The sequence below is a fragment of the Saccopteryx leptura genome, chromosome 5 (genome assembly GCF_036850995.1).
Source record: "Saccopteryx leptura isolate mSacLep1 chromosome 5, mSacLep1_pri_phased_curated, whole genome shotgun sequence".
NCBI classification, from domain to species: domain Eukaryota; kingdom Metazoa; phylum Chordata; class Mammalia; order Chiroptera; family Emballonuridae; genus Saccopteryx; species Saccopteryx leptura.
This window is the reverse complement of record NC_089507.1, coordinates 50,254,212-50,280,011: the sequence shown is the minus strand read 5'-3', so window position 1 is coordinate 50,280,011 and position 25,800 is coordinate 50,254,212. Positions and strand designations below refer to the sequence as shown.

General features: G+C 37.4%; 1 protein-coding gene across 1 annotated transcript in view; it reads left to right on the top strand.

Moving 5' to 3' along the window:
- The window catches only part of UBA6 (ubiquitin like modifier activating enzyme 6), a 106,678-nt gene that overhangs the window by 15,410 nt on the left and 65,468 nt on the right, over nt 1-25,800 (top strand). The window contains exons 3-8 of the mRNA XM_066384644.1: nt 7,584-7,678; nt 10,250-10,278; nt 15,651-15,745; nt 16,268-16,379; nt 19,482-19,562; nt 24,765-24,887. Of these exons, the coding sequence (XP_066240741.1) occupies nt 7,584-7,678; nt 10,250-10,278; nt 15,651-15,745; nt 16,268-16,379; nt 19,482-19,562; nt 24,765-24,887 (535 nt within the window). The remainder of the gene's footprint in view (nt 1-7,583; nt 7,679-10,249; nt 10,279-15,650; nt 15,746-16,267; nt 16,380-19,481; nt 19,563-24,764; nt 24,888-25,800) is intronic.

Sequence of the window (25,800 nt, the reverse complement as noted above, 5' to 3'; positions counted from 1 at the left end):
GAGAGAGAGAGACAGACAGACAGACAGACAGGAAGGGAGAGAGATGAGAAGCATCAATTTGTAGTTGTGACACTGTTTATTTGTTCATTTATTTTTATATATATATATATATATTATTATATATATATATATGCGCCTTGACCTGGGGTTGGGGCGTTTGAGGCTCCAGTTGAGCCAGTGACCCTTTGCTCAATCCAGTGACCCTACACTCAAGCTGGCTACCTTGGGATTTCAAACCTAAGTCCTCGGTGTCCCAGGTTGATTCTCTATCCATTGCATCACCGCCTGGTCAGCCTCTCTAATTACTTTTAATATTTTTTCTTCATCCTTAATTTTAAACAATTATGGTATACCTTGATGTCATTTTTTCACATTTATTTTTTATTTTGTCTGAATTGTGGTCTGTAAATTTACTGTTTCTGGAAAATTTTAGCTATTAGTTCTTCAAATATATTTTTCTCTCCCTCTCTTTTCAGTCTCTTTCAGGAATTTCAGTATCACATACATTTGACTTAGTGAAGTTGTCCCTCTGCTCATGTATCCTCCGGTATTTTTTTTAGTCTTTTTTTTTTTTATCTGTTTCATTTTGGAAAGTTTCTATTTCTATATATTCAAGTTTATGTCTACAGTGTTGAATCTATTCTTAATAGTATCCAGTATATTTTTATTCTTAAATTTTGTAATTTTTTTCTCGAAGTTTTGCTTCACATATTTTCCCCTATCTTCTTGAGCATATGGATTATAATTATTTTAATAACTTTGGCTAAAAATTCTATCATCTGTGTCACTTCTAAGTTTGTTATGTTGTTTTTTCTATTTAATATGTTTTTCTGCGCTTTTGTGTACCTGGTAAATTTTTTGTTGTTATTATATATTTCTCTTCTAAGTAAGAGGAGGAGAGATAGTGAGACAGACTCTTGCATGCACCTGACCAGGATCCATCCATCTGGGGCCAATGCTTGAATCTGCCAAGCTATCCTCAGCGCCTAGGGCCGGCGCTCAAACTAATCAAGTCACTGACTGGAAGAGGGGAAGAGTGAGAGAAGCAGGAGAGGGAGGGGAAGAGAAGCAGATGGTCACTTCTGTGTGCTGTGACCAGGGATCAAACCTGGGACATCTGCACACTGGGCTGACATTCTATCCACTCAGCCATCAGGCCCAGGCTATTGGTAATTTTTAATGTATGCCAAAATTTTACTTTTTCTGAGTACTGGGTAATTTTAAATTCTTTTAAATATTCTTGAACTTTGTTCAGGGATTCAGTTAAGTAAGTTATTTGAAAATGACTTTATTTTTTCAAGACTTGCTTTTAAGCTTTGTTTGGTGGATCCAACAGAGATGTAAATTTAGGATTTACTTTGCCCCCACCATTGAGTAGTAGTATTTATTGTTCAGGTGGTTCTTTCCCCACCTGGAGGTTCTTTCCTCAGATGCATGTGCTGATCTTACTTAGCTGATGAATGACTCAGGGAGAACCTTCTGTAGATCTCTAGTGCTCTCTGTGTTCATCTCTCTGCTTGCAAATTGTGGCCTCCTTGAACTCACAGCCCGCTTTTCAGGGAGACCACCAGACTCTCTTTGGATTTCCCTTCCTGCACTGCAACCTGGACACTATCCAGGCAGTGCTAGAGTAATCATAGATCATTACCTTAATTGTTTTTTTTTCTTTCATATTACTGCCCAGAGTTACCTATTGTCTAGTACTTGAAATCTGTTGTTTCATTTATATTTTTCAGTTTCCATTTAAGGCAGGATATACCAGGTCCTTGTTAATTCACCATGGCTACAAGTGAAAGTCTTGTGTATATATTATGTATCTCTCATATGCCATTCTTTTTCATGTTTTTCTTTTTTCTGACATAGGGTACTTTTCTTTTTTTTATTAATTTTTAATTCTTATTAAGCCTTTAGAATTTAACTTGGATGAATCTCATTTGTGAAGCTTTCTATGACCTCCACTGATAGAGATAATTCAAGTTTCCTTAGTGTCTGTATATAGTACTTAATAATGAATTATCTCTTGCTCCCAAAAACATGTCACAGGCATTCTGCTAAGTATTTCATATATATTTTATCTTACTTGAAACCTCATAGTACTCATATAAGGTTGTTGCTTTTATGACCCCCCCCCCCACAAAGTGCCAGTTGCCTGGAATAGATATTTTAATCAATTTATGAATGCATGAAGAAGATAATTGAAGTACATCCAGAAAAAGTGATTAGAATGTTGAGGGGGACTCAAAATGATACCATTTTGGAATTGTTTACGGAACTGGAGAAGTTTAGCCTGGACAAAGAAGAGACTTTGGAACCTGAATACCATCTTCAAATGTTTGGAGGGCTGTCACATCGAAGAAGGATTAGATGAGTTCCTTATGGCCCCAAAGAGGTAAAATTAGGACTACTAGGTGAAAACTATAGGGATAAATTATATTTTCATAAAACAGAATCTTTAATAAATAAGGCTCTCTAAAAGTAGAGTAGATAGTCTTGGTAATTTCTTTTTACTGGATACAATTGCTGATATGTTGACTATTTAATAGAATCAGCTGTAATATAGTAATGCTGGACTTGAAGTTATACTCTAGGCTCTTTAAATCCGATCTCTACTACTAAGTAACAGTATGAACTTCTTAGGATCTAAGTATCAATTGTGGAGTGTCTGACACTGCCTAGCACAAAATAGACACCTAATTAGTATACTTCCTCTTGGTGACCAAACATTGAAAAGGTGTTTTCTATTTTCAGAGGTGATTTAGGTAATGAGAATCTGAGATTATGTGATTCTTTGGAAAAATCTTGGTTTGTGTATACTGGTTTTATTTTTCTGTCCTGTATGTTCTTGGTCATTTATAACCAACCACATTTATGCCATGACTACTCATTATTTTAAGTATCTTAAAAATAAATTATGAGGGAATGTCTAAAATGAAAAACATTCTTTAATGTAGATTTTGTGACTTTGAACATAGAAAAAATAATTCAAGTCCTCTTTATTAAACCATACAAATGTTTTTGTGTACCAATTCATTTCTTTCATTAATTTAGCTAATTTTTTTTGTGTGTCTATGGTATGCCAGGCCCTATTAGTCACTGGGGATACAATAGTAAATAAAGCAAGGGCCCTGCCATAATGAATCTACAATCTCCTAGACAAAAATAGAGAAGTACTGTAAATAGTGAAAATGCACTGTGCTAAGTATTATAGTAGGTTGAATGTAGGAAGTTATGGATACACATAAAAGATGATCTTGAGAAATACGGGGAAAAATAGTAGAACTGAGAGTGATTGTCCTTGGGGAGTAGGTATTGGTGTAGGGAAGAGTAAGGTCAGGGAACTGATTTTTTTTTTTAGGTTGCTTAATTTCCCTGTACTTAAGTTTTCCTCTCTGTAAATATGGAAATAATAATAGAACTTGTCCTTAGAATTTTTGTGATTAAATGAGTTAATACAACTAAGACACTAAAACTATGTGTGGTACATAATAAATGTTCTCTGTTACATATCAGCACTGTTCAGGTATTGATATATGAGCAAAAATGATGAATTTACAATCATAGTTGGGGAATTTTTTAAATGTTGATTTTAATAATCAAGAAAACATGCAGACAAAATCAACAGGTTTAGATTTCATCAACATGATTATTAAAATTAATCTAAAGCAGTGGTAGTCAACCTGGTCCCTACTGCCCACTAGTGAGCGTTCCAGCTTTCATGGTGGGCGGTAGTGGAGCAACCAAAGTATAAATAAAAAGATAGATTTAACTATAGTAAGTTGTTTTATAAAGATTTATTCTGCCAAACTTAGTGAAAATCCGACATAAAGTACTTGGTAAGTAATTATTATTATTATATGCTTTAACTTGCTGTAACTCTGCTTTATAAATTTTATAAAGTAAAGTTACTTCCCTATTTTATAAATCACCATTACTGTGGAACTGGTGAGTGGTTAGAAAATTTTACTACTAACAGAGATACAAAAGTGGGCAGTAGGTATAAAAAGGTTGACTACCCTTGATCTAAAGCATATGTAAAGAATGCTTTATCTAACAACTGTAACGTGCATTCTTTTCAAGAACACATGGAACATTTGTAGAATTGGCCAAAGAAATAGATATTAAAGAGTGAAATCATAGATTGTGGTGTTTATTCACAATGCTTTTAATTTAAAAGTTAACACAAAAGGTAACTAGAAAATTCCCCATAAAATTAGAAATTTAAAAATATACTTTTGATTAACCTAAAAGTAAAAAAATAATCGTATTAAAATTAGAAAATAATAATAAAGGTACTTATCAAAATTTGGGATGCTGTTTAAGATCAGTTAAAGTTTTACATCTGTATTTTTGAAAGAAAACCTGAAAATTAATGAGTTTTTATTTTAGTAAACTAGGAAAAAATAAAATATATTAGCATAGGAAACATTAAAAGGTCGAGATCACAGATACCACCCAGAGGCTAGCCCTGTAAGCAGGATAGAGTTCAGGCCTGCCCTGTTAACTTTTTTCTGCACATTAAGGATATGAAACTATAGGGACTCATACACTGCCAAGAAGGGAGAGTAAATTGGTATATTCACTTTGGAAAACAGTTTGGCATTATCTAATAAAGTTAATCCTGCATTTCTTCTCTAGTATATGCACTATGGAAACTATGACATGCCCTGGCTAGTTGGCTCAGTGGTATAGCATCAGCCAGGCATGTGGATGTCCCAGGTTCGGTTTTTGGTTCAGACACACAGGAGAGGTGACCATCTGCTTCTCCACCCCTCCCCCTTCTCTCTCTCTCTTTCTTTCTCTTTTCCCCTCCCACAGTCATGGCTCAACTGGTTCAAACGCATATACCTGGGTGCTGCGGATGGCTCGTGAAGCCTCCCACCTCAGGTGCTAAAAATAACTTGCTTGCAAATATTGTCCCAGATGGGCAAAGCACTGGTCCCAGACAGGGGTTGCCAGGTGGATCCTGGTTAGGGTGTACGTGGGAAGTCTATCTCTCTATCTCCCCTCCTCTCACTTGGAAAAGGAGGGGGGAGGGGGGAATGAACAACAACAAAAAAGAAACTACAACACATGAGTACCAGGAGATATATATGAGAATGCTCATGTACTTATTATTGGCAACTGTTAAAACTGAGTAATAGCTAAATTATGGCATAGTATTACAGCAGAATGATGCAATAAATGAACAGCTACATGCATTTATATGAATAAATGTCATAAATTACATTTAAATGAAGCAAGACACAGAAGATAATCAAAATGATCCCATTTATAAAGTTCCAAAACGGACAAATTTATGTTCAAGAGGATGCCAGTAAGAGTGGTAAGACTATATAATACACTGTTTCATACATTCCACAGTAGATGTTCAATAAATAGATGAAGAGATGGATAGTTTTTATCTCCAAAATAAATGGTGAATACTATTTTCAAAAGAGAAGTTTAGGTTTTAGGCAAAATAAAGATAGTTTGTGTTTATAAAGTTTCTTCTGACTAAACAAGAAACCCCTTTCAGCCTTTTTTATTGAATATTCATGGCTGATGTATGGAAATTAAATAAACATCTATATGTTAAGCAAACGTACAGTAAACCTGTGTGTGTGTGTGTGTGTGTGTGTGTGTGTGTGTGTGTGTGTGAATTTAAAGAAAAAAAGACCTACAAGGAAGGGTTCTGGAATTATTTGATATTTATACTGAACTTGTCTGTCAAATGATTTTCATGAGAATCTCCTCCTATTTGTCCATTATCTTCAAAAATTGGTGTATTACTGCTTTTTCAGATAAACTCTTATTACTGGCTTTATTACTGTACCAAACATTAAAAATTGCCAATGTGTATTTTTTTAAATTCCTATCTTGATACTAACTTGTGGCTGACTAATGGGTGACTTAACAAAGGTCTTTTAGAGCAGTGATTTTCAACCTTTTTTGAGCTGCGGCACATTTTTTACATTTACAGAATCCTGGGGCACACCACCTACCAAAATGACACTAACTGTTAGAATTTATTTAAAGTTTAAATAAATTACATTTATTAAAAAAAAGTTAAATAAAAAAGGATAACCCCCTCATATATACAGTCCCATGTAACATCCCTCATATATACAGTCCCACGTAACATCACCTTATAAATACAGTCCCACATAATATCCCCTCATATACAGTCCCAAGTAACCTCATATATACAGTCCCATGTAACCTCATATATATAGTCCCATGTATCCCCTCATATATACAGTCCCACTAATAGATACTGGAGATTTCATCAAGGTTGTGGGTTCAAATCAATTTGGCAAATACTCTATATATAGAGACTGGACAAAATCAATTTTAGAAAATGTTGGGTACTTGTGTAACATTAAGTCCTCAGAGCATCTCTACTGTCAGATTGAGAAGTTTGCTTTCTAGGTAAGGATTCTGATAAATACTGGAGTTCTCCCTGAGGTTGTGGGTTCAAATCCCATGGTCAGCTGGGTGCAGGGGCCTTGGTTCTGTCTGTTTTGATGGTGTATATAGAAATTTGAGCTCTTTAAGAAGATGACCCTTCAGGAGGCCATATACAATATAGATAACATTGTGATGCATTGTATATTACCCTCTGCAAGGGCCTCTTTTAAAAAGAAAAAGGTCAAATATCTATATACACCATCAGGATAGACATAATCAGCTGAGGCTGAGGCTTCATCTAGTGGTGGCAACATTAACCTCCAGTCCTGACCAGGATTAGAAATCGGGACCATGGGGAGGAGTAGCAGCTTCAACTACTCACCGTGGCCACACAATGACAAGTGCGTGGCAGCCCGAGCGGGGACCTTCCTGGGTGTGGATGAGAGGTGGCCTACTATTGGTTCATTGCCAGTCATCGGGATGACTCCTAGAAGGTGATTGGTCAGTGAGCGTTCCCTGTGCCTCCACTCTTCCTGTCGCTGATAGCTGGAGGGATTGTAAGGGGAATGTTTATGTTCTGGTGGAGGCGGCCGGATAAATAGCCTCCTCCGCGAGCCATAGTTTGGGGACCCATGTTTAATTTCCCCGTGGCACACCTGACCGTGTCTCACGGCACACTAGTGTGCTGCGGTACACTGGTTGAAAAACACTGCTTTAGAGAAATACTTTATCAGCTTTTATAGTTAAAATAATATTTGAAAGCTGCTTGATTTTATGTCATCTAAACTCCAAGAAGGGAACCAATTGTTTGCTTCAAAGATCCTGTGTATAGTGAGTGGCAAAGTGAAAATGGCAAACTCAACTACCTGTACTGGCCTCTGAGGTAATAAATGAGAGGAGCTGAGTGCTAACTACGGCAAGTCTAGAGTGCACTGTCCTCCCTGTCTAATTAGACAACTCCTACCCAACTGTTTTTCTGTTGCCATGAGGGAATGTGGACCTAGGTGCCATACCTTCTAATTTTTTCAAAATATGTTATATATTTAGCAATTAAGTCAGAAAATTTAAACATTATTCAGGTGATCCAAAACAATTCTGTGGGCAAGATCTAGTTGTCAGGCTGTTTGCAAACAACTTTTAATGGATATATATTTTTGATGTAGTAATTTACTGTTTTTCATGTGCTTTATATATAGTCGACAGAGATATGTTCTTGGAGATACAGCAATGCAGAAGATGGCCAAGTCCCATGTTTTCTTAAGCGGTATAGGTGGCCTTGGTTTGGAAATTGGTAAGCAGTAATTTTTATCTATAATTTTGTATGACACTTTGTACAATATAATTAAGGATTTAACATCTTTCTTAAAGTCAAATCATTTTCTGTCACCATATATTTGTCCCTCTTTGTTCCCTTCTCCTCACCTGCTTCCCCACTACCTCTTCTGCCTGGCAACCACTTTACTTTTATCTGTGTCCATGAGTCTCAGTTTTATATCCCACCTTGGTATGAAATCATATAGGTTGTTGCATTTTCTGATCCACTTATTTCACTCAGTGTAATGTTCTCAAGGTCCATCCATCCATGTTGTCATAAATGGCAATATGCCATCATTTCTTATAGCTGAGTAGTATTCCATTGTATATATGGAATATTTTATCCATTCCTCTGTTGAGGGACACTGGTTGTTTCCATTTTTTGGCCACTGTGAATAATGCTGCGATGAACATGGGGGTGCATGTGTCTTTACATACCATTGTTTTTGAGTTTTGTGGGTATATACCCAGTAGAGGGATTGCTGGGTCATATGGTAGTACTATTCTTAATTTTTTGAGGAACCACCATACTTTCTTCCATAATGGTTGTACTGGCCCTGGCCGGTTGGCTCAGCGGTAGAGCATCGGCCTGGCGTGCGGGGGACCCGGGTTCGATTCCCAGCCAGGGCACACAGGAGAAGCGCCCATTTGCTTCTCCACCCCCCCCCTTCCTCTCTCTCTCTCTCTTCCCCTCCCGCAGCCAAGGCTCCATTGGAGCAAAGATGGCCCGGGCGCTGGGGATGGCTCCTTGGCCTCTGCCCCAGGCGCTAGAGTGGCTCTGGTCGCGGCAGAGTGACCCCCCGGAGGGGCAGAGCATCGCCCCCTGGTGGGCGTGCCTGGTGGATCCCGGTCGGGCTCATGCAGGAGTCTGTCTGTCTCTCCCCGTTTCCAGCTTCAGAAAAAATACAAAAAAAAACAAAAACAAAAACAAAAACATAATGGTTGTACTACTTTACATTCCCACCAACAGTGAATGAGGGATCCTTTTTCTCCACACTAGTTATTACCTGTCTTGTTGATAATAGCCAATGTAACAGGTGTGAGGTGGTATCTCATTGTAGTTTTGATTTTCATTTTTCTAATTACTAGTGAGGATGAGCATTTTTTTTAAATATCTGTTGCCCATTTGTATGTCTTGGGAGAAGTATCTGTTCAGATCCTCTCCCTATTATTTTATTGGATTGTTTGCTTGTTTGTTGCTGAGCTTTGTGAGTTCTTTATATATTTTGGATATTAACCCCTTATCAGAGCTGTTGTTGGTAAATATCATCTCCCATTGGTTGGCTGCCTTTTGATTTTGTTGTTGGTTTCTTTTGCTGTGCAGAAGCTTTTTAGTTTCATATAGTCCCATTCGTTGATTGATGCCTTTACTTCCCTTGCCTTTGGGGTCAAATTCATAAATTGTTCTCTTATGGCCAAGATCCATAAGTTTAGTAGCTATGTTTTCTTCTGTGGAATTTATTGTTTCAGATCTTACATTTAGGTCTTTGATCCATTTTAAATTAATTTTTGTACAGAGGGACAAACTGTAGTTAAGTTTCATTCATTCACATGTGGCTTTCCAGTTTTCTCAGCACCATTTATTGAAGAGGATTTCTTTTCTCCATTGTGTGTTTTTGGCTCCTTTGTCAAAGATGATATGTCTATATATGTGTGTGTGTTTTTATTTTTGGGCTCTTGATTCTGTTTCTTTGGTCTTCTTGTCTGTTTTTATGCCAATACCATGATGTTTTTATTATTGTGGTTCTATAGCAGGGGTCCCCAAACTGCGGCCCCCTGAGGCCATTTATCCGGCCCCCGCTGCACTTCTGGAAGAAGCACCTCTTTCATTGGTGGTCATTGAGAGGAGCACATTGACCATCTCATTAGCCAAAAGCAAACCCATAGTTCCCATTGAAATACTGGTCAGTTTGTTGATTTAAATTTACTTGTTCTTTATTTTAAATATTGTATTTGTTCTCGTTTTGTTTTTTTACTTTAAAATAAGATATGTGCAGTGTGCATAGGGGTTTGTTCATAGTTTTTTTTATAGTCCGGCCCTCGGTGTGAGGGACAGTGAACTGGCCCCTTGTGTAAAAAGTTTGGGGACCCCTGCTCTATAGTATAATTTGAAATCAGGTAGTATGATACCTCTGACTTCATTCTTTTTTCTCAGGATTGCTTTTGACTTTCTTGGCAGGACTATTTTACAACACTGCTGTATTCTTCCACAGAGAACCAGTAATGACTCTCTTGTTTCTCTTTGTGTGATGTTATTAGCCATTAATGATAATTCTTGGTGTCTATTAATTTCAGTATAGCAAAGCATGCGTATATTCATAACAGTATGCTTAGAGGAGTACATTAAAATTTTAAGTCAGTGTGATATGATTATGAAATATTTTATTGTTTTTTTGTTCATCTATATCTTCTAAGGGACTTTATTTTTTTAAGTAGTAAAAAATGTTAAAATTATCTCTTCAGAAATATGACCAAGCTCCATGAAGACATTTCTATTATACATTCCTAATATTAAACTATTCTTTTTTTTTTTCATTTTTCTTTATAGCAAAGAATCTTGTTCTTGCAGGAATTAAGGTGAGTAACTACTTGGCAAGAAGAATTACTTGTTATGAACTCTTTTTTTTTTTTTTTGCTTATCAGTGGTAGTAATATTGTTTACACTTGACCTAATAGTGCTTTTTAATTTAGTAGTAAAATTATTATAGTGCTCTTCTTTACTCTATTTTAAAAACTTGATTATAGAAAATTTTTTAATTATACAAAAACAATAGTTTTAACAAACCACATGTATCCATGATGCAGCTACGATTAATTACCAGCTCACATATAAATGTATATGTTTCATGTATTTTCATTCCATTTCCCACTTCCCTCACCACTACCAATTTATTTTTGTCTCAGTCTCAGATATCTATTATATTATCCTTAAATATTTTAGTATATAGCTCTAAAAGATTAGGGCACCTTCAAAAATATAATCACAATACCATTTTCACACCTAAAAATGTTTCTTAATTTTATTGCGTTAGTTATCTATCATTAAAAAGTTATCCCAAAACTTAGCAATTTACATAGCAGTATCTATCTCAGTTTCTGTGGTTCCTGTGTTTGAGGGTCTTAACAATTAGGCTTCAGTGAAGATATTGTCAGGGCCTGCCACCTCTTGAGGCTAAGGTAAGGATCTGTTTCCCAAGGTTGCTCGGGTAGTTATTGACAAGATTCAGTGTCAAGGTTGTACAACTTCATATTCCCACTTCTGTTCCTTGCTGGCTCTTAATCAGAGGTCACCCTCAGTTCCTTGCCATGTTGTACTCTCTATAGAGCAGTTTGTGTTGCCAGAGTAAGCTAACAAGAAGACAATAAAGGGAATGTTCTAGTATGACAGATCAGTCTTTTATAACCTTATCTCAGAGTAACATCTCATCACTTATGCTGTCTTACTTAAAAGTAAGTCACTAGGTCTAGCTTATACTCAAGGAGAGGGAGTTACACAAAAGTCTGAATACCAGGAAGTGAGAATTATTGGGGCCATCTTGGAAACATGCCTACCAAAATCATCTAATACATATATAGTTAGAGTTCAAATTTTCCCAATTGTGGTGTGAGATTTAAAAAAATATTTTTGTTCTGATTAGGATCCAACTAAAGTTCATACACTAAACTTGGTTTCTTTTAATCTGTAGATTTCCCTGCCCTGATTTTATTGATATTTTTTTTCTTAAAATTTACTTGTTAAAGAAACAAGGTTATTTATCACATGTACCTCTACCTCTGTATTTCCTGTAAACTGGTTATTATAGTCAGGCAATCGTATTTCATATTTGATTCTTCACGGGTGATATTGTGTTTTCCCTTCAGGAGGAAATAGTATTCTATTGTCTGTCTTTGTTATGATTAATGCTGTTATTCCCTAAATTTATTATTTTATTAGGAAAAGTGATTTTCTACTTCTATAATTTTTTTCTTCATTTATTAGCTGGAATAATACTTTAGAAATAAAAATTTTCATTCATTACATTTTTGGTTCCACTAAAATGTACATCGGAAAAGCAGGATTTTTTCCCCTTTATTTACCAGTTCTCAAGTTATTAGTTTCCTATCATTCCCCAACTGTGGCAGTGCACGTGGTGTGTGTGTGTGTGTGTGTGTGTGTGTGTGTGTGTGTGTGTGTCTTTCTTTCTTTGTGAACATAATGATTAACTAATCAATTTAAACATATTTGGTATGTTTTGATCTATTATAGTTGTTATTCTCATTGATGCTCAAAATGTTTTATCTTTGCTTGTTGGGATCTTCTTCAGGTTCTTGAGTCCTTTGGCACACCCAGTAGGCTGTAAAGTTTTTTCTGTATAACAATTCCAGTATTATTAATAACAATATGATTACTTTTGAAAACATCTTAAGATTATTTTTTTCTTCCCAGGCTGGATAGCTCAGTTAGTTGGTTGGAGCATCATCCTGAAGCGCAGGGGTTGCCAGTTTGATCCCCGGTCAGGGCACATTGAGGAACAGATTGATGTTCCTTTCTCTCTCTCTCTCTCTTTTTCTCTCTCTTTCTTTTTCTCTCTCTCATTCTTGCTCTTTCTCTTTCTCCCATCTTCCTTCCTATCTCACTAAAATCAATCAATAAAAAAATTTTTTTTAAGATTTTTGTCTTTCATCCTTAGGATATATTCCATCTGGATTTGGCAAGAAATAAACTGCTTTTCTTCAATCACTTTTAAAAATTCTTCTGGGTAGTTATGCAACAAAATCAGTAGTTTTGTCCATTTATTTATTTTGCCTTGGATTTTTAGGGATTGCTTTTTAAATTTAACTTAGTACTAATACCATGTGAAATATATATTTTAAAGTCAAATTTCTAAAACAAAGTAAATTCAGTTAAATGTAGCTTCTCTGTACCCTATTTCCTCCTTTCCTTATTAGTTCACCCCCTTTTTTCATCTATTTTTAAGTATAAGAAATGTATACAGATAAACATGAAAATCTGTATATGTGTTTGTATAGATTCTAACCTGCCTTTCTTAGATGAAGTACCATACTTTCCTCCACCCTCCTTTTTACCATTTTGTAACATATCCTGGGACTGCTGCATAGTGATACATAAATATTTCATTCTTTTTTATAGATGCATGGAAATACATTTTGTCAGTGTAGCATATGTTATTATATCCAGTTCCTCAATGATGGACATTTTGATCATTTCCAGTCTTTTGCCATGATAAAGAGTGCTGCAGCTATTACTCATATACATGTCTTCTTGGTATTTTTTCCAGTGTGGCTTTATGATAGATTTTTAAAGGTGGGATTGGTGTATCAGTATAAATGCATATGTCAGTTTACTAGAGATTGCCTACTTCCTTTCTATTGAGGTTATGTTGCTTTACATTTCCACCACTGATGTCTGAGAATTTCTGATTCAGCTCATTTTTATCAATAAGAGTGTATTTTCAGGCCTGACCTGTGGTGGCGCAGTGGATAAAGCGTCGACCTGGAAATGCTGAGGTCGCCGGTTCAAAACCCTGGGCTTGCCTGGTCAAGGCACATATGGGAGTTGATGCTTCCAGCTCCTCCCCTCTGTCTCTCTCTCTCCCTCTCTCTCCTCTCTAAAATGAATAAATAAAATAAAAATAAATAAAGAGTATTTAAAAAAAAAACAAAAAAAAAACTCTTTAAAAAAAAAAAAAAAAAAAAAAAAAAAAAAAAAGAGTGTATTTTCAGGCTCTGGCCTGTTGGCTCAGTGGTAGAGCATCGGCCTGGCATGCAGGAGTCCCGGGTTCGATTCCCGGCCAGGGAACTCAGGAGAAGCGCCCATCTGCTTCTCCACCCCTCCCCCTCTTTTTCCTCTCTGTCTCTCTCTTCCCCTCCCACAGCCAAGGCTCCATTGGAGCAAAGTTGGCCCCGGGTGCTGAGGATGGCTCTGTAGTCTCTGCCTTAGGTGCTAGAATGGCTCTGGTCGCAACAGAGCGATGCCCCAGATGGGCAGAGCATTGCCCCCTGGTGGGCATGCCGGGTAGATCCCGGTCGGGCGTATGCGGGAGTCTGTCTGACTGCCTCCCCGTTTCCAACTTCAGAAAAATACTATTTAAAAAAAGTGTATATTTTCAATTTTATAGATTTATGCCATTGTGATGAATGAGAAAAGATACTCTTGAGCAAGATTGAGCATGTTTCAGTATCTACTGGGCCAAATGCATTTGGTTTTCAGTATAATCTGTGATTATATACCATGCCCCCTTTCTGAAATTAATATTTGTGGCCTGTGATGCAAGCTATAAATTTTTTTCAGTTAGATAATTATCTTTCTTACATTGAACATGGAGAACTTGGAAATGTATGTTTATGTGAATTCTTAAAAATTTTGTATGTTGCCTGACCTGTTTATCCACTGTTGCCTGGCACAGAGAATAAAGCATCTACTTGGAATACTACAGTCTCTGGTTTGAAACCCTGGGCTTGCCTAGTCAGTGCACATACGAGAAGCAACTACTGGGTTGATGCTTCTTGCTCGCTGCCCCAATCCTGTCTCTAAAAAAAAAATTTTTTATGTTGATTTATATAACATGCTACTTTTCCTAACTTTAAATTTTTTTACTATTCAGATTAGTTTTCCACTCATTTTTTCAGGTTTCCAGATATGTACAGTCATTTCATCTGTGAAGAGATCTAATTTACATTCTTTCTAATTTTTAAACTTTAAATTCTTTTCTGTTGTCTAATTACACCGATAATACTTTTTTTTTTTTTTTTTTGTATTTTTCTGAAGCCAGAAACAGGGAGGCAGTCAGACAGACTCCCGCATGCGCCCAACTGAGATCCACCTGGCATGCCCACCAGGGGGCAATGCTCTGCCCATCCGGGGGTCGCTCTGTTGCGACCAGAGCCATTCTAGTGGCTGAGGCAGAGGCCACAGAGCCATCCTCAGCACCCGGGCCAACTTTGCTCCAGTGGAGACTTGGCTGCAGGAGGGGAAGAGAGAGACAGAGAGGAAGGAGAGGGGGAGGGGTGGAGAAGCAGATGGGCGCTTCTTCTGTGTGCCCTGGCCGGGAATCGAACCCGGGACTCCTGCATGCCAGGCCAATGCTCTACCACTGAGCCAACCAGCCAGGGCCAGATAGTACTTTTAATATTATTTAAATAGTATTGGCGATAGTGAACCTCCTTGTCTTATTTTTTTTTTTTTTTTTTTTTTTTTTTTTCCTGAAGTTAGAAACGGGGAGGCAGTCAGGCAGACTCCCGCATGCACCTGACCGGGATCCACCCAGCATGCCCACCAGGGGGCGATGGTCTGCCAATCTGGGGTGTTGCTCTGCTGCAACCAGAGCCTCCCAGCGCCTGAGGCAGAGGCCACAGAGCCAGCCTCAGCTGCGAGAGGGGAAGAGAGAGACAGAGAGGAAGGAGAGGGGGAGGGGTGGAGAAGCAGGTGGGTGCTTCTCCTGTGTGCCCTGGCCGGGAATCGAACCTGGGACTCCTGCACGCCAGGCTGACGCTCTACCACTGAGCCAACCAGCCAGGGCCCTTGTCTTATTCTTGAATTGAACAGATAACGACCCTGGCCGGTGGCTCAGTAGGTAGAGTGTTGGTCTGGCGTATGGACATCCCGGGTTTGATTCCTGGTAGAGCACACAAGTGACCATCTGCTTCTCCTCCGTTTCTTTCCCTCTTTCCCTCTCACAGCCAGTGACTCGATTGATTTGAGCATTGGCTGGGGGCACTGAGGGTTACTTGGTTGGTCCCAGCATATTAGTCTCAGGCACTAAAAATAGCTTCATGCTCAAGCATCAGCTTAAAAAGGCACTGAGGATAGCTCGGTTGATTTGAGCATAGGCCCCAGACGGGTGTTGTTAGGTGGATCCTGGTCAGGGTGCATGCAGAAGTCGGCCTCACTGACTGCCCTCCTCTCACCTAAAAAAGAAAATTAATAGATATTTTCTTCTTCTTTGAAGGCACTTACAATTCATGATGTTAAAAAATGCCAAGCCTGGGATCTAGGAACCAACTTCTTTCTCTGTGAAGATGATGTTGTTAATATGAGAAACAGGTAAAGAAAAGATATTCTGATATATTATCATAAGAATTTTTTTTTCCTGCAATTACTTTGAATATTATCTGTATCCAGAACCCTTTTTCAGTCATAGTTCAACTCATCATTATAAAGTCACACTACTATTGATAAATAAGTATTTAGAAATACTTAATTACTTATATTTGTCAAATTTTAATATATTCTCATTGCTACTTAGGAATGAATTTCTTTAAGATTGTTAAGGAAAGTCTTTATTATTGCTGAATTATTAAAAGACTTAAGGAGTTCAGAGATTGAAACTAAAAAGGGTATACTTTAAGATTGTCTTACTATGGAATATAATAGTGCTACATTTGAAGATTGTATAGTTATCTATAAATATAAGTAAGTCTCAGCTTCTTTCTTCAACAGTTTTTTAAATTTCAGTTGAGATTTTGTAATATTCAGATTCCTCTGATATTATCAAAGTGTCCAAGTGTGAGAGATTGAGTGTATTGAACTAAAGAATACTAAAGGGTATATATATATTTTTTTTAGGGCTGAAGCTGTTCTTCAACGTATTGCAGAACTAAATCCGTATGTGCATGTCACATCATCTTCTGTTCCTTTAAATGAAACCACAGATCTCTCCTTCTTAGATAAATACCAGGTTAGTGCTTCATTTTATATTAGATGTTATTGACAGATAACAGAGCTAATCCTTAAGTATTAAGTGATATAACTAATTTAACCTAATAAATGAGCAGAGCAAAATATTTCAGGACAAGACTTTCTATAGAATAGTATCTTTCAAATACTTTGTTTTAGGCAAAGGACATGTCAACTTATGAAAAAGCAGTTATTATGAGTCAACTATTTTCACAGTAATGTGCATGAAAAACTACCCAAAACCCAGTGATTTATAGCAACATGCATTTCTTTCTTTCTTAAGTATTTGCATGCCAGTTGGAGTTCAGTTTAGAACAAATGAACTCAAACCCTAGAGTCATTCTGTGCCAGGTGCCTCATTTCTGGGACCAGGAGTCTACCTAAGGACATTGTCTCATGGCAATAGCAGAAATGCAAAGGAGCAAGTCCAACCATCCAAGTACATGTCAAGACTCTGTGTTCCTTCCATTAATAATCCATTAGCCAGCGCAAGTCACATGGTCAAGCCAAAGTCAAGGAGCAAGAAAATACACTTTTCTCTTCCCAAGGCCATGAGTAAAAAGGTGGTGTATAATCCGATTACAGAAAAGTAAAAAAGTGGATCTGCCTTAGATAACCTTAAATAACAGAAGTTCTCAGCACCATGGATGTTGTAAAAGTGACTAGATTGACCCTGATTTTCCCTGTGAATTAAATTGTTATGTTACCCATTGTCTAGATCAGGGGTAGTCAACCTTTTTATACCTACCACCCACTGATTCCACAGTAATGGTGATTTATAAATTAGGGAAATAACATTACTTTGTAAAATTTATAAAGCAGAGTTACAGCAAGGTGTAAAGCATGATAATAATTACTTACCAACTGCTTTATGTCGGATTTTCGCTAAGTTTGGCAAAATAAATCTTTATAAGACAACTTACTATAGTTAAATCTATCTTTTTATTTATACTTTTGGTTGCTCCATTACCGCCCACCATGAAAGCTGGAACGCCCACTAGTGGGCGGTAGGGACCAGGTTGACTACCACTGGTCTAGGAAGAAACACTCTTTGTTTCTCCTCTACTCTCACTACTTCAGGCACTAGTGTGACCATATGTGTGTTGATTTTTTCCTCACAGCAAGCAATTCTACAACTCTGGATACCTGGCTTGGTATCCTACAATTTAATTCATGTCTGTTAAAAAAAAAAAGTAAACTTGAAGATCTAATTTGCTCTATTAAGCGATTCATGAATTGAGAAGCATCCCATCTTTCAACTAGAAGAATAGTCTGAGGGGTTGTACAAAATTGAAGGTTTTTATAGGAAAACAGGTGGGGCAAGGGAACTATTAATAAAAGAAAAGAATTGGAAAAAGAACAATAGTGTTAAGATGAAGTTTAAGTTAGGACAGAAAGAGTAAGTTCTAAGTGAAACTACTAAAGCCAGTATACTTTTCATTTTTTTAATTAGATGAGACAGTAAAGTGCTTGTAAGGTTTAAAAAAAAATATTTTCAGGCCCAAATATTTTCTTTGGAGGAAAAGAAGAGAAAGGTTTTATCATGCTGATTGCCACTTCTTTGCGGGGAGGGGGCATGAGGAGGGTCCACCTTACAGATTACATTACTGTAAGGTGACCAACTTTTTTACAATGAAAAGGAGGACAAAAATAAATTGAAGAAAACAATATTGTAAATAAAAGAAAAATTTTATTCATTGCAACAATAATATACTATAATATGATAAATGCATAATAAAATTTGTAATATTTTATATTATAATTATGCTTACATGCCCATTAATTTTTAATAATTGTAAGAAAAAGTACTCATTTAGATACAAATATATCACACGCAATGGATTGACTTTGCATTGATCGAATACGGACATTTACAGATTAGTCTTCCAATATCAAAAAAGAGGACATGTAGGAGGACACTTTTCAAGGGAGGGTGGAACTTATAAAAGAAAGACTGTCCTCCCTAAAGAAGGATGATTGGTCACCTTAGTTACTGGTGCTGGTTGATTAAGATTATGTTCCTGGGAGAGGTTAAAACTGCAGTGAGATCAGGCATTAAATCTAGGTTTTTTCCTCTTGCCTCCCCCAAATCCCACTAGTAAAGTACAGAGGATGCATTTAGTGGGTTTATTTAAGGGTGAGGGGCACTGAGTTTCGGGTTATGGTTTTACAGCAAGCAGTAAACAAGCTTGCTTTGTCCCAGAGGGAGACATGATCTCATTCTTAAGTTGCATGAGACAAATATTATCCTGAGAAATGGTGCAAGTAAAAAATGGTCACTCTTGCATTTGTGGTATACCTAGTGAGATGTGTAAAAAGTGAGAGAATGCTGGAGAAATAATCTCCTTGCAAGAAACATGCCATATTCTGAGCTAGATAAATAAAAGTGAATCAATACCTGGTTGTTCATAGTAAAACTAAGTTATACAGTCATGGAAACCAGCAGCAAGGAAAGCTCTGCTTTTGCCACTTGATACACAAATGACGTATTTGACCTTTATCGTTCTAATTTATGATAAAATCTGATCATAGAATCTTCTCTACTTATTTCACAAGACTATGATAAAAAAAATAAGCATTGAAAATTATAATTTGTTCTTTATTACAGAACTTGGTGGTTTTATTAATGAAACTGTCAAAAAGCACAAGAAGTTATGTTGTGAATCTGTTGAATCTCTGAAGTGAAAGAAAACATAAGGCAATAATATATGTCTTTAAAGTGTGACTGTTGCTCCTTTAAGATAGCATAAATTAGTATTCTGGTGACTAGGTTTGTATTTTCACAGAAATAACAGACAAATAAAATCTAACCATTTGAAGTACATAAATACATGATTAGGAAATTAAGGTTTGCTTCTAATTGTGAAGTCTGTGATGGTAATTGAATTTAATGTGAGTAGGCTTTCCATTATTTTTACTTTTGTTTTTCATACTTCTGAAGAAACTAACCTTAGAATGGAATACAATAGGGTAGTTTTTTTTAACAAAGAAACCAATGTATTTTTAGCATAATGCAAACTGAAATACTTCTGATTTAGAAGTTGTACATTACCAAAATAAATATGTGTTCTCTAATCTTTAATTTTTTGTTTTCTCTCAACAGTGTGTAGTATTGACTGAGATCAAACGTCCATTGCAGAAGAAAGTGAATGACTTCTGCCGTTCTCATTGTCCTCCAATTAAGGTAATAATATCATTTATTAATGACATATATATATATAGTAAATCAAAGAAAGAACGCTTTTACTATTAGAATTTCTAGCTTTTCAGTGGATTATATCAGAGAAGCTCTTTTTATATGAGGACAATCACAATAATTTCTCTTTAATTTTGGTATCGTATTTATTTCCTGTTTTTAAAACTAAGACTTAACTTTTGTTTATTGACAGATTGCCAAAAGTAAGAAAACATGAAGGTTAGAAATGAAAAAGGATGATAAATATTAAATTCATCATCTAACTTTAAATATGGTATGACAGTGGTTTTCAACAGGTGCATTGGTTCTTTTAACGAATATTCACTGAGCATGTACCGTTTTAGACTCTAGGAGTACATTAGTGAATGGGACATACAAATTTCCTACTCATGAAAATTACCTTCTAATATGGAAGATACACAATAAACAAGCAAATAAGCACATAGTTTTAAGGTGTATGAAGAAAAAAGCTAGGTAAAGAATGGAATATAATTCTCTCATGATATTAGGACAGGATAGGAGCCAGTGCTGGTTCTCTTAGACCAGAGGTCGGCAAACCTCGGCTCGTGAGCCACACGCAGCTCTTTGGCCCCTTGAGTTTGGCTCTTCCACAGAATACCACGTGTGGGTGCTACCTCAATAAGGAATGTACCTACCTATCAATATATAGTTTAAGTTTAAAAAATTTGGCTCTCAAAAGAAATTTCAATCGTTGTACTGTTGATATTTGGCTCTGTTGACTAATGAGTTTGCCAACCACTGTCTTAGACTGAATGTCTGGGGTCTTCTCTGAAGAGAAAATATTTGAATAGAGTCCAAAATAATAAGAACAAGCCACCTGTGTACACATTTGGGGAATAGCATTCAAAGCAATGAGAAATGCAAGTGTACAGACTTGCAAGTGTAAAAATTCACTTGGTGTGTTTGAGGAACAGCAGGAAGCAAGCAGAACCAGGATGGGAGTTTATGGGTAAAGAGGAGAGAGTAGTAGATCAGAAGATTAGGTTGGAGTAGTTAAAGGACCATTTTTTTATAGATCAGAGTTGAGGATGTCTGAGTTTTAAAACTGTGTTTTGATTTAACTTACATTTTAAAAATACTACGATGGGCCCTGGCCAATTGGCTCAGTGGTAAAGTATCAGCCCGGCGTATAGAAGTCCCAGGTTCGAGGGCACTCAGGAGAAGAGCCCATCTGCTTCTCTACCCCTCCCCCTCTCCTTTCTCTCTAGCTCTCTCTTCCCCTCCTGCAGCCAAGGCCCCAGTGGAACAGAGTTGGCCCCAGGCAGTAAGGATGGCTCCATGGCCTCCACCTCAGGCTGTAGAATGGCTCTGGTGGCAACAGAGCATCGCCCCTTAGTGGGCATGCCGGGTAGATCTGGGTTGGGCACATGTGGGAGTTTGTCTCTCCGCCTCCCCACTTCTCACTTCAGAAAAATACCCCCCCAAAAAAGAAAATATACTGCTATAGTTGTGCTGTATGGAGACTAGACTATAGCAGTAGTTTTTTTTGTGTTTGTTTGTTTGTTTTTAAGTGAGAGGAAAGACAGACTTCTGCATGCCCCCCTGACCAGCAACCCTGGCCTGGGGCTGATGCTCGAATCAACTAGTCTAAACTATCCTCGGCACTGGGTGCCAGTGCTCAAACGGTCAAGCCACTGGTTGCGAGAGGGGAGGAGAGATAAAAAGGGGGAGAGGGAGGAAAAGAGAAGCAGATGGGTCAGTTCTCGTGTTGCCCTGATTAGGGATTGAACCTGGGTGGTTAGCATGCTGGGTCGATGCTCTATCTAGTGAGTCAGCTGGCCAGGGCCTGCCTATACCAGTAGTTTTTAAAGTATGGATCAAGGACACTGAGGATCCTGAGACCCTTTCATGAGGTCTGCAGGTGTCTAACTATTCTCATACTATTACTAAAAGGTTTTTTGCCTTTTTCACTCTGATTCTCTTATATAACACAGTGAAGTTTCCATTACTCTTGACAGCTAATGTGGAGTGTGTGTGTATGTCTTGTGTTTTAAATGTTTCTCAGTTTTATTTCTAACATAGTAAATATCAATAGGTATAACCCACATAAATAAGAGCTATTTTGTTCTCAATAATTTTTTTAATGTTTATTTTACTGATTTTAGGGAGAAAGGAAGGGGGAGAGAGAGAGACAGGATTTTCAGTCTGTTCCTCTATGTACTCTGACCAGGGGTCATACCGGTGACCTCTGCTCTTCCAGATTATTCTCTAATCAATCAAGCTATCTGGGTAGGGTGGGTCCTTAATAATTTTTAAGAACATGAAGGTGTCATGATATCAAAAGCGAACTACTGAATTACAAGAGTAGAATAGAGGCAGTTGGGACCATTAGGGGCTGATGCAGTAATATAGGTGAAAGATTGCTGCCTTATTCAAGAGGGGTGCGAATAAGGTTTGCTAGAAGTTGGGATAACCCCTCGCTTTTGGTCCAGATTAATTAGGTAAGTAGTAGTGACACATTGGGATACTGGAAAGAGATTTAGATGATCATACTGTATAAAATGGGTGTGCTGAAAATTTTTGGATTGTAGTATTACATAGCATATTTACACTTTATAGTACTTTAGTGCTGTAGTCCACAATTTAAATTGAGCAGATAAGGCACAGAATGGTCAATACTTTTATAAACAAGTCACAATAGTTTTCCAAATAATTATGTTAGTTTATAAACTAAAATTCTTGTTTATGTAGTTGATATAGATACATATATACAGTGTGTCCGTAAAGTCATGGTGCACTTTTGACCGGTCATAGGAAAGCAACAAAAGACGATAGAAATGTAAAATCACCAAATAAGAGGAAAACTTTCCCAATTTCATACCTATTCAGTGCAGTTCAATGCGGGCTCATGCACACATTTTTTAGGGCTCCTTAGGTAGCTATCCCATATAGCCTCTACAGACTTGTCAATGACTGATGATCTACCAGAACGGGGTTTCTCCACCAAACTGCCGGTTTCCTTCAACTGCTTATCCCACCGAGTAATGTTATTCCTATGTGGTGGCGCTTCATTATAAATGCGCCGATATTCACGTTGCACTTTGGTCACGGATTCAAATTTAGCAAGCCACAGAACACACTGAACTTTCCTCTGTACCATCCACATCTTGACTGGCATGGCCGTGGGCTGCTCCACTGTATACACGGTGTTACGTCATCTGTGCATGCGCACATGCTGCCACATCATCCTACAGAAACTAGGAGGGTTTTCCTTTTATTTGGTGCAGATTTCACATTTCTGTCGTCTTTAAGTTGTTTTGCAAAGAAAGAAAGTGTCCTAAAGTTTGAACTTTCAAACTTAAAACAAATTTTGCTCAATTTTAGGTCTCATAAAAAGTGTTATATACAGGGGGTCCTCAGGTTACAACACAGTTCTGTTTCTACAACAGTGATCTAACCCAAATTTTGGTGTAAGTCAAAACACACCCTAGCCTAAGTTACTTACCTATCCTAACTCAGTTGTAAAATCATAATCTAGAACATAAAAACACAACTAAGCCACAGAAAAAGGAAAAGGGCATAAATATACTGTACCTATAGTAACAGAAAAAATGACAAAAAATGAGTGCAAAAAAATTTTTCTTACCTTTGTTCGTGTGGTTGGCTTGCACACTGGAAGGGGCATTGCAAGGTAGGAGTGACCTATTGGGAGGAGGAAGCTGGAGAGGCCGGAGAACCTGCAGAAGGTGCTGGAGATACTGGGTCAGGTGAATCAGGATTGCCTAAGGAACATGCAGGAGACGCTGGAGATGATTCTACCTGTACTACGGATGTTTCATCTTGAGAAGCAGCTGATGTATGGGGTTCAGGATCTGTTGCAGGCTGCTCTACCTTTTTAAAGAATTGTTCCAGGCTAGTGTGGAAGGTTGATGACTTCTTCTCTTCCAAAATCTGCCTATAGCATTGCAAGGCATCCATAACAGCTCTGTAGATCTTACTGAATCTGTCATCGCTGGGGTCCTCAGCCTGAAATTTTGGAAACTCATCCTCTACCATAGAAAAACCTTCTATCAAACTCTTAGTAGCAGATCTCTAGGGCTCTGGTGTTTCTATCTCTTCCTCTTCAACCAGCTGCTTCTCCAGCTGACTGAGGTCCTCAGCAGACAGCTCCTCTCCATGTGATACCAGTAGCTCTGTGACATCCTCAACCTCCATCCACATTAAGCTATTTACCCATGGCAACAGACTCCTCTGTTATAGCCTCCACTGACTTCTCAGAGCTATGGGAGCTGTACACAGACTGGGGGCACAGATTTTTCCACACACCATTTAAGTTTGTTTCCCATCTCAATTAAGTTTTTATGGGAGTGAGCACCGTAAACTCAGTATGTCATATGTTTAGACTGTGGGACTGTCGTAACCAGAGGACCCCCTATATGCCTTTTTGGATAGTAAAAGCAGTACATGATCAAGTAAGAAATAGTAGAAACATGAGAACATTTTCTTTACTGATTTAGAATGGAGAAGTGTGCATGTATAATAAAAATTATTTTCAATAACATATTTATGATTCTATTTAAGAATCTGATTTTTACCTTTCATGATTTTGATATACACTTTCTTCCTCCGCCCTTTTTCTGGTGACTCCACTCTTAACTTTTACTCGGTTCTGTTTTCCATTAATTCTACTGCTTTTGATGAATGGACACACCATTCTTTTCTAGAAGAAAAGTAAGAATTCACTGCTAGACCATTAAAGTAAGATAACCTGTTTCTTATATACTATGCTTGACTTTTTGGGCAAGGTAGGGAATTTTGTTATTTACAAGTCATAGAATAATGATGATGTACTGATGAGTGAACCCTGATGTACTGATCAGGAGAGCCTGGTGAGGTCCTGAGTTAGGGTGGAGGCCATGTGGATGCAGAGAAGTGGATGGATTTGAGATTTGACATGATGAAAGCTGTAGCTCGGAGTGGATTAGTGGGAGAGGTGCCTTTAATTTTGTAACATTAGATATCTAGTCCCAAATACCAAAATCTATGATTCCCAAACCACTTTATAGACTAATAATTTAACCTATTCATTTTTACTTTATATCCCAAACGATATACTTAATTGTAAGTGAAATTGTCATAAAAAGGTCCAGAGATAGTTGAGCTGGGTTTTTTTTTTTCCTTTATATAAATACAGTAGATAGGCTTGAACTTGTTTTTTTTATTTTACAGTTCATCAGTGCCGATGTACATGGAATTTGGTCACAGTTATTTTGTGATTTTGGTGATGAATTTGAAGTTTTAGATACAACAGGAGAGGAACCAAAAGAAATTTTTATTTCAAATATAACGCAGGTATGATTGTATATGTATATTATTATATATGTATAGGATCGATGTTTTTAGTTGATGTGAATACTGTTTTTTTTAAAGGTGTTATTAGCAAACTATTATAAGATGCATTTTTTTTTCAGTTGTTTTACAAGATTTTAAGGCAATTCATGAGTGAATTTTTTTAATTTTTCCATTGATTTAAAAAGAGTGAGAGAGAGGAAGGGGAGGTAGGGAGAGTGAGAGAGAAGCATGAGCTTGTTCTTCCTCTTAGTTTTTCCATTTAGTTGTACACTCACTGATTGCTTCTCATATGTGCCCTGACTGGGGATTGAACCCACAACCTTGGCATGCCAGGACAACATTTCGTCTACTTTCAATCCGGCCAGGGCCTGTTCATTTTTTAATCACATTATATTAAAGCTAAATTTAAGTTAGACTTTTAAAAGAATATTTTTTATTTCTTCTAACATTATTTAATAATTGGTAGATCAGTATTTGCTTGTCATAAATTTTTAATTTTACTTCTGTTTTCTATATAATGTTTCTATGAGATATGAACTATGATTCAGTGTTTGCTGAATGTTTATTGTGTCAGATCATAGATGTACTATGCCATAGTCATCTGGTCCAACACTGTGACCGCAGGAAGGTGCACACTTAAGTTATCATAGACAAAAGCTGTTGTATTTTTATTTATTTTCTTTTTTGCATTTTTCCGAAGCTGGAAACGGGGAGGCAGTCAGACAGACTTCCGCATGCACCCGACCGGGATCCACCCGGCATGCCCACCAGGGGGCGATGCTCTGCCCCTCTGGGGCGTTGCTCTGTTGCATCCAGAGCCATTCCAGCACCCGAGGCAGAGGCCACAGAGCCATCCTCAGCGCGCGGGCCATCCCTGCTCCAATGGAGCCTCGGCTGTGGGAGGGGAAGAGAG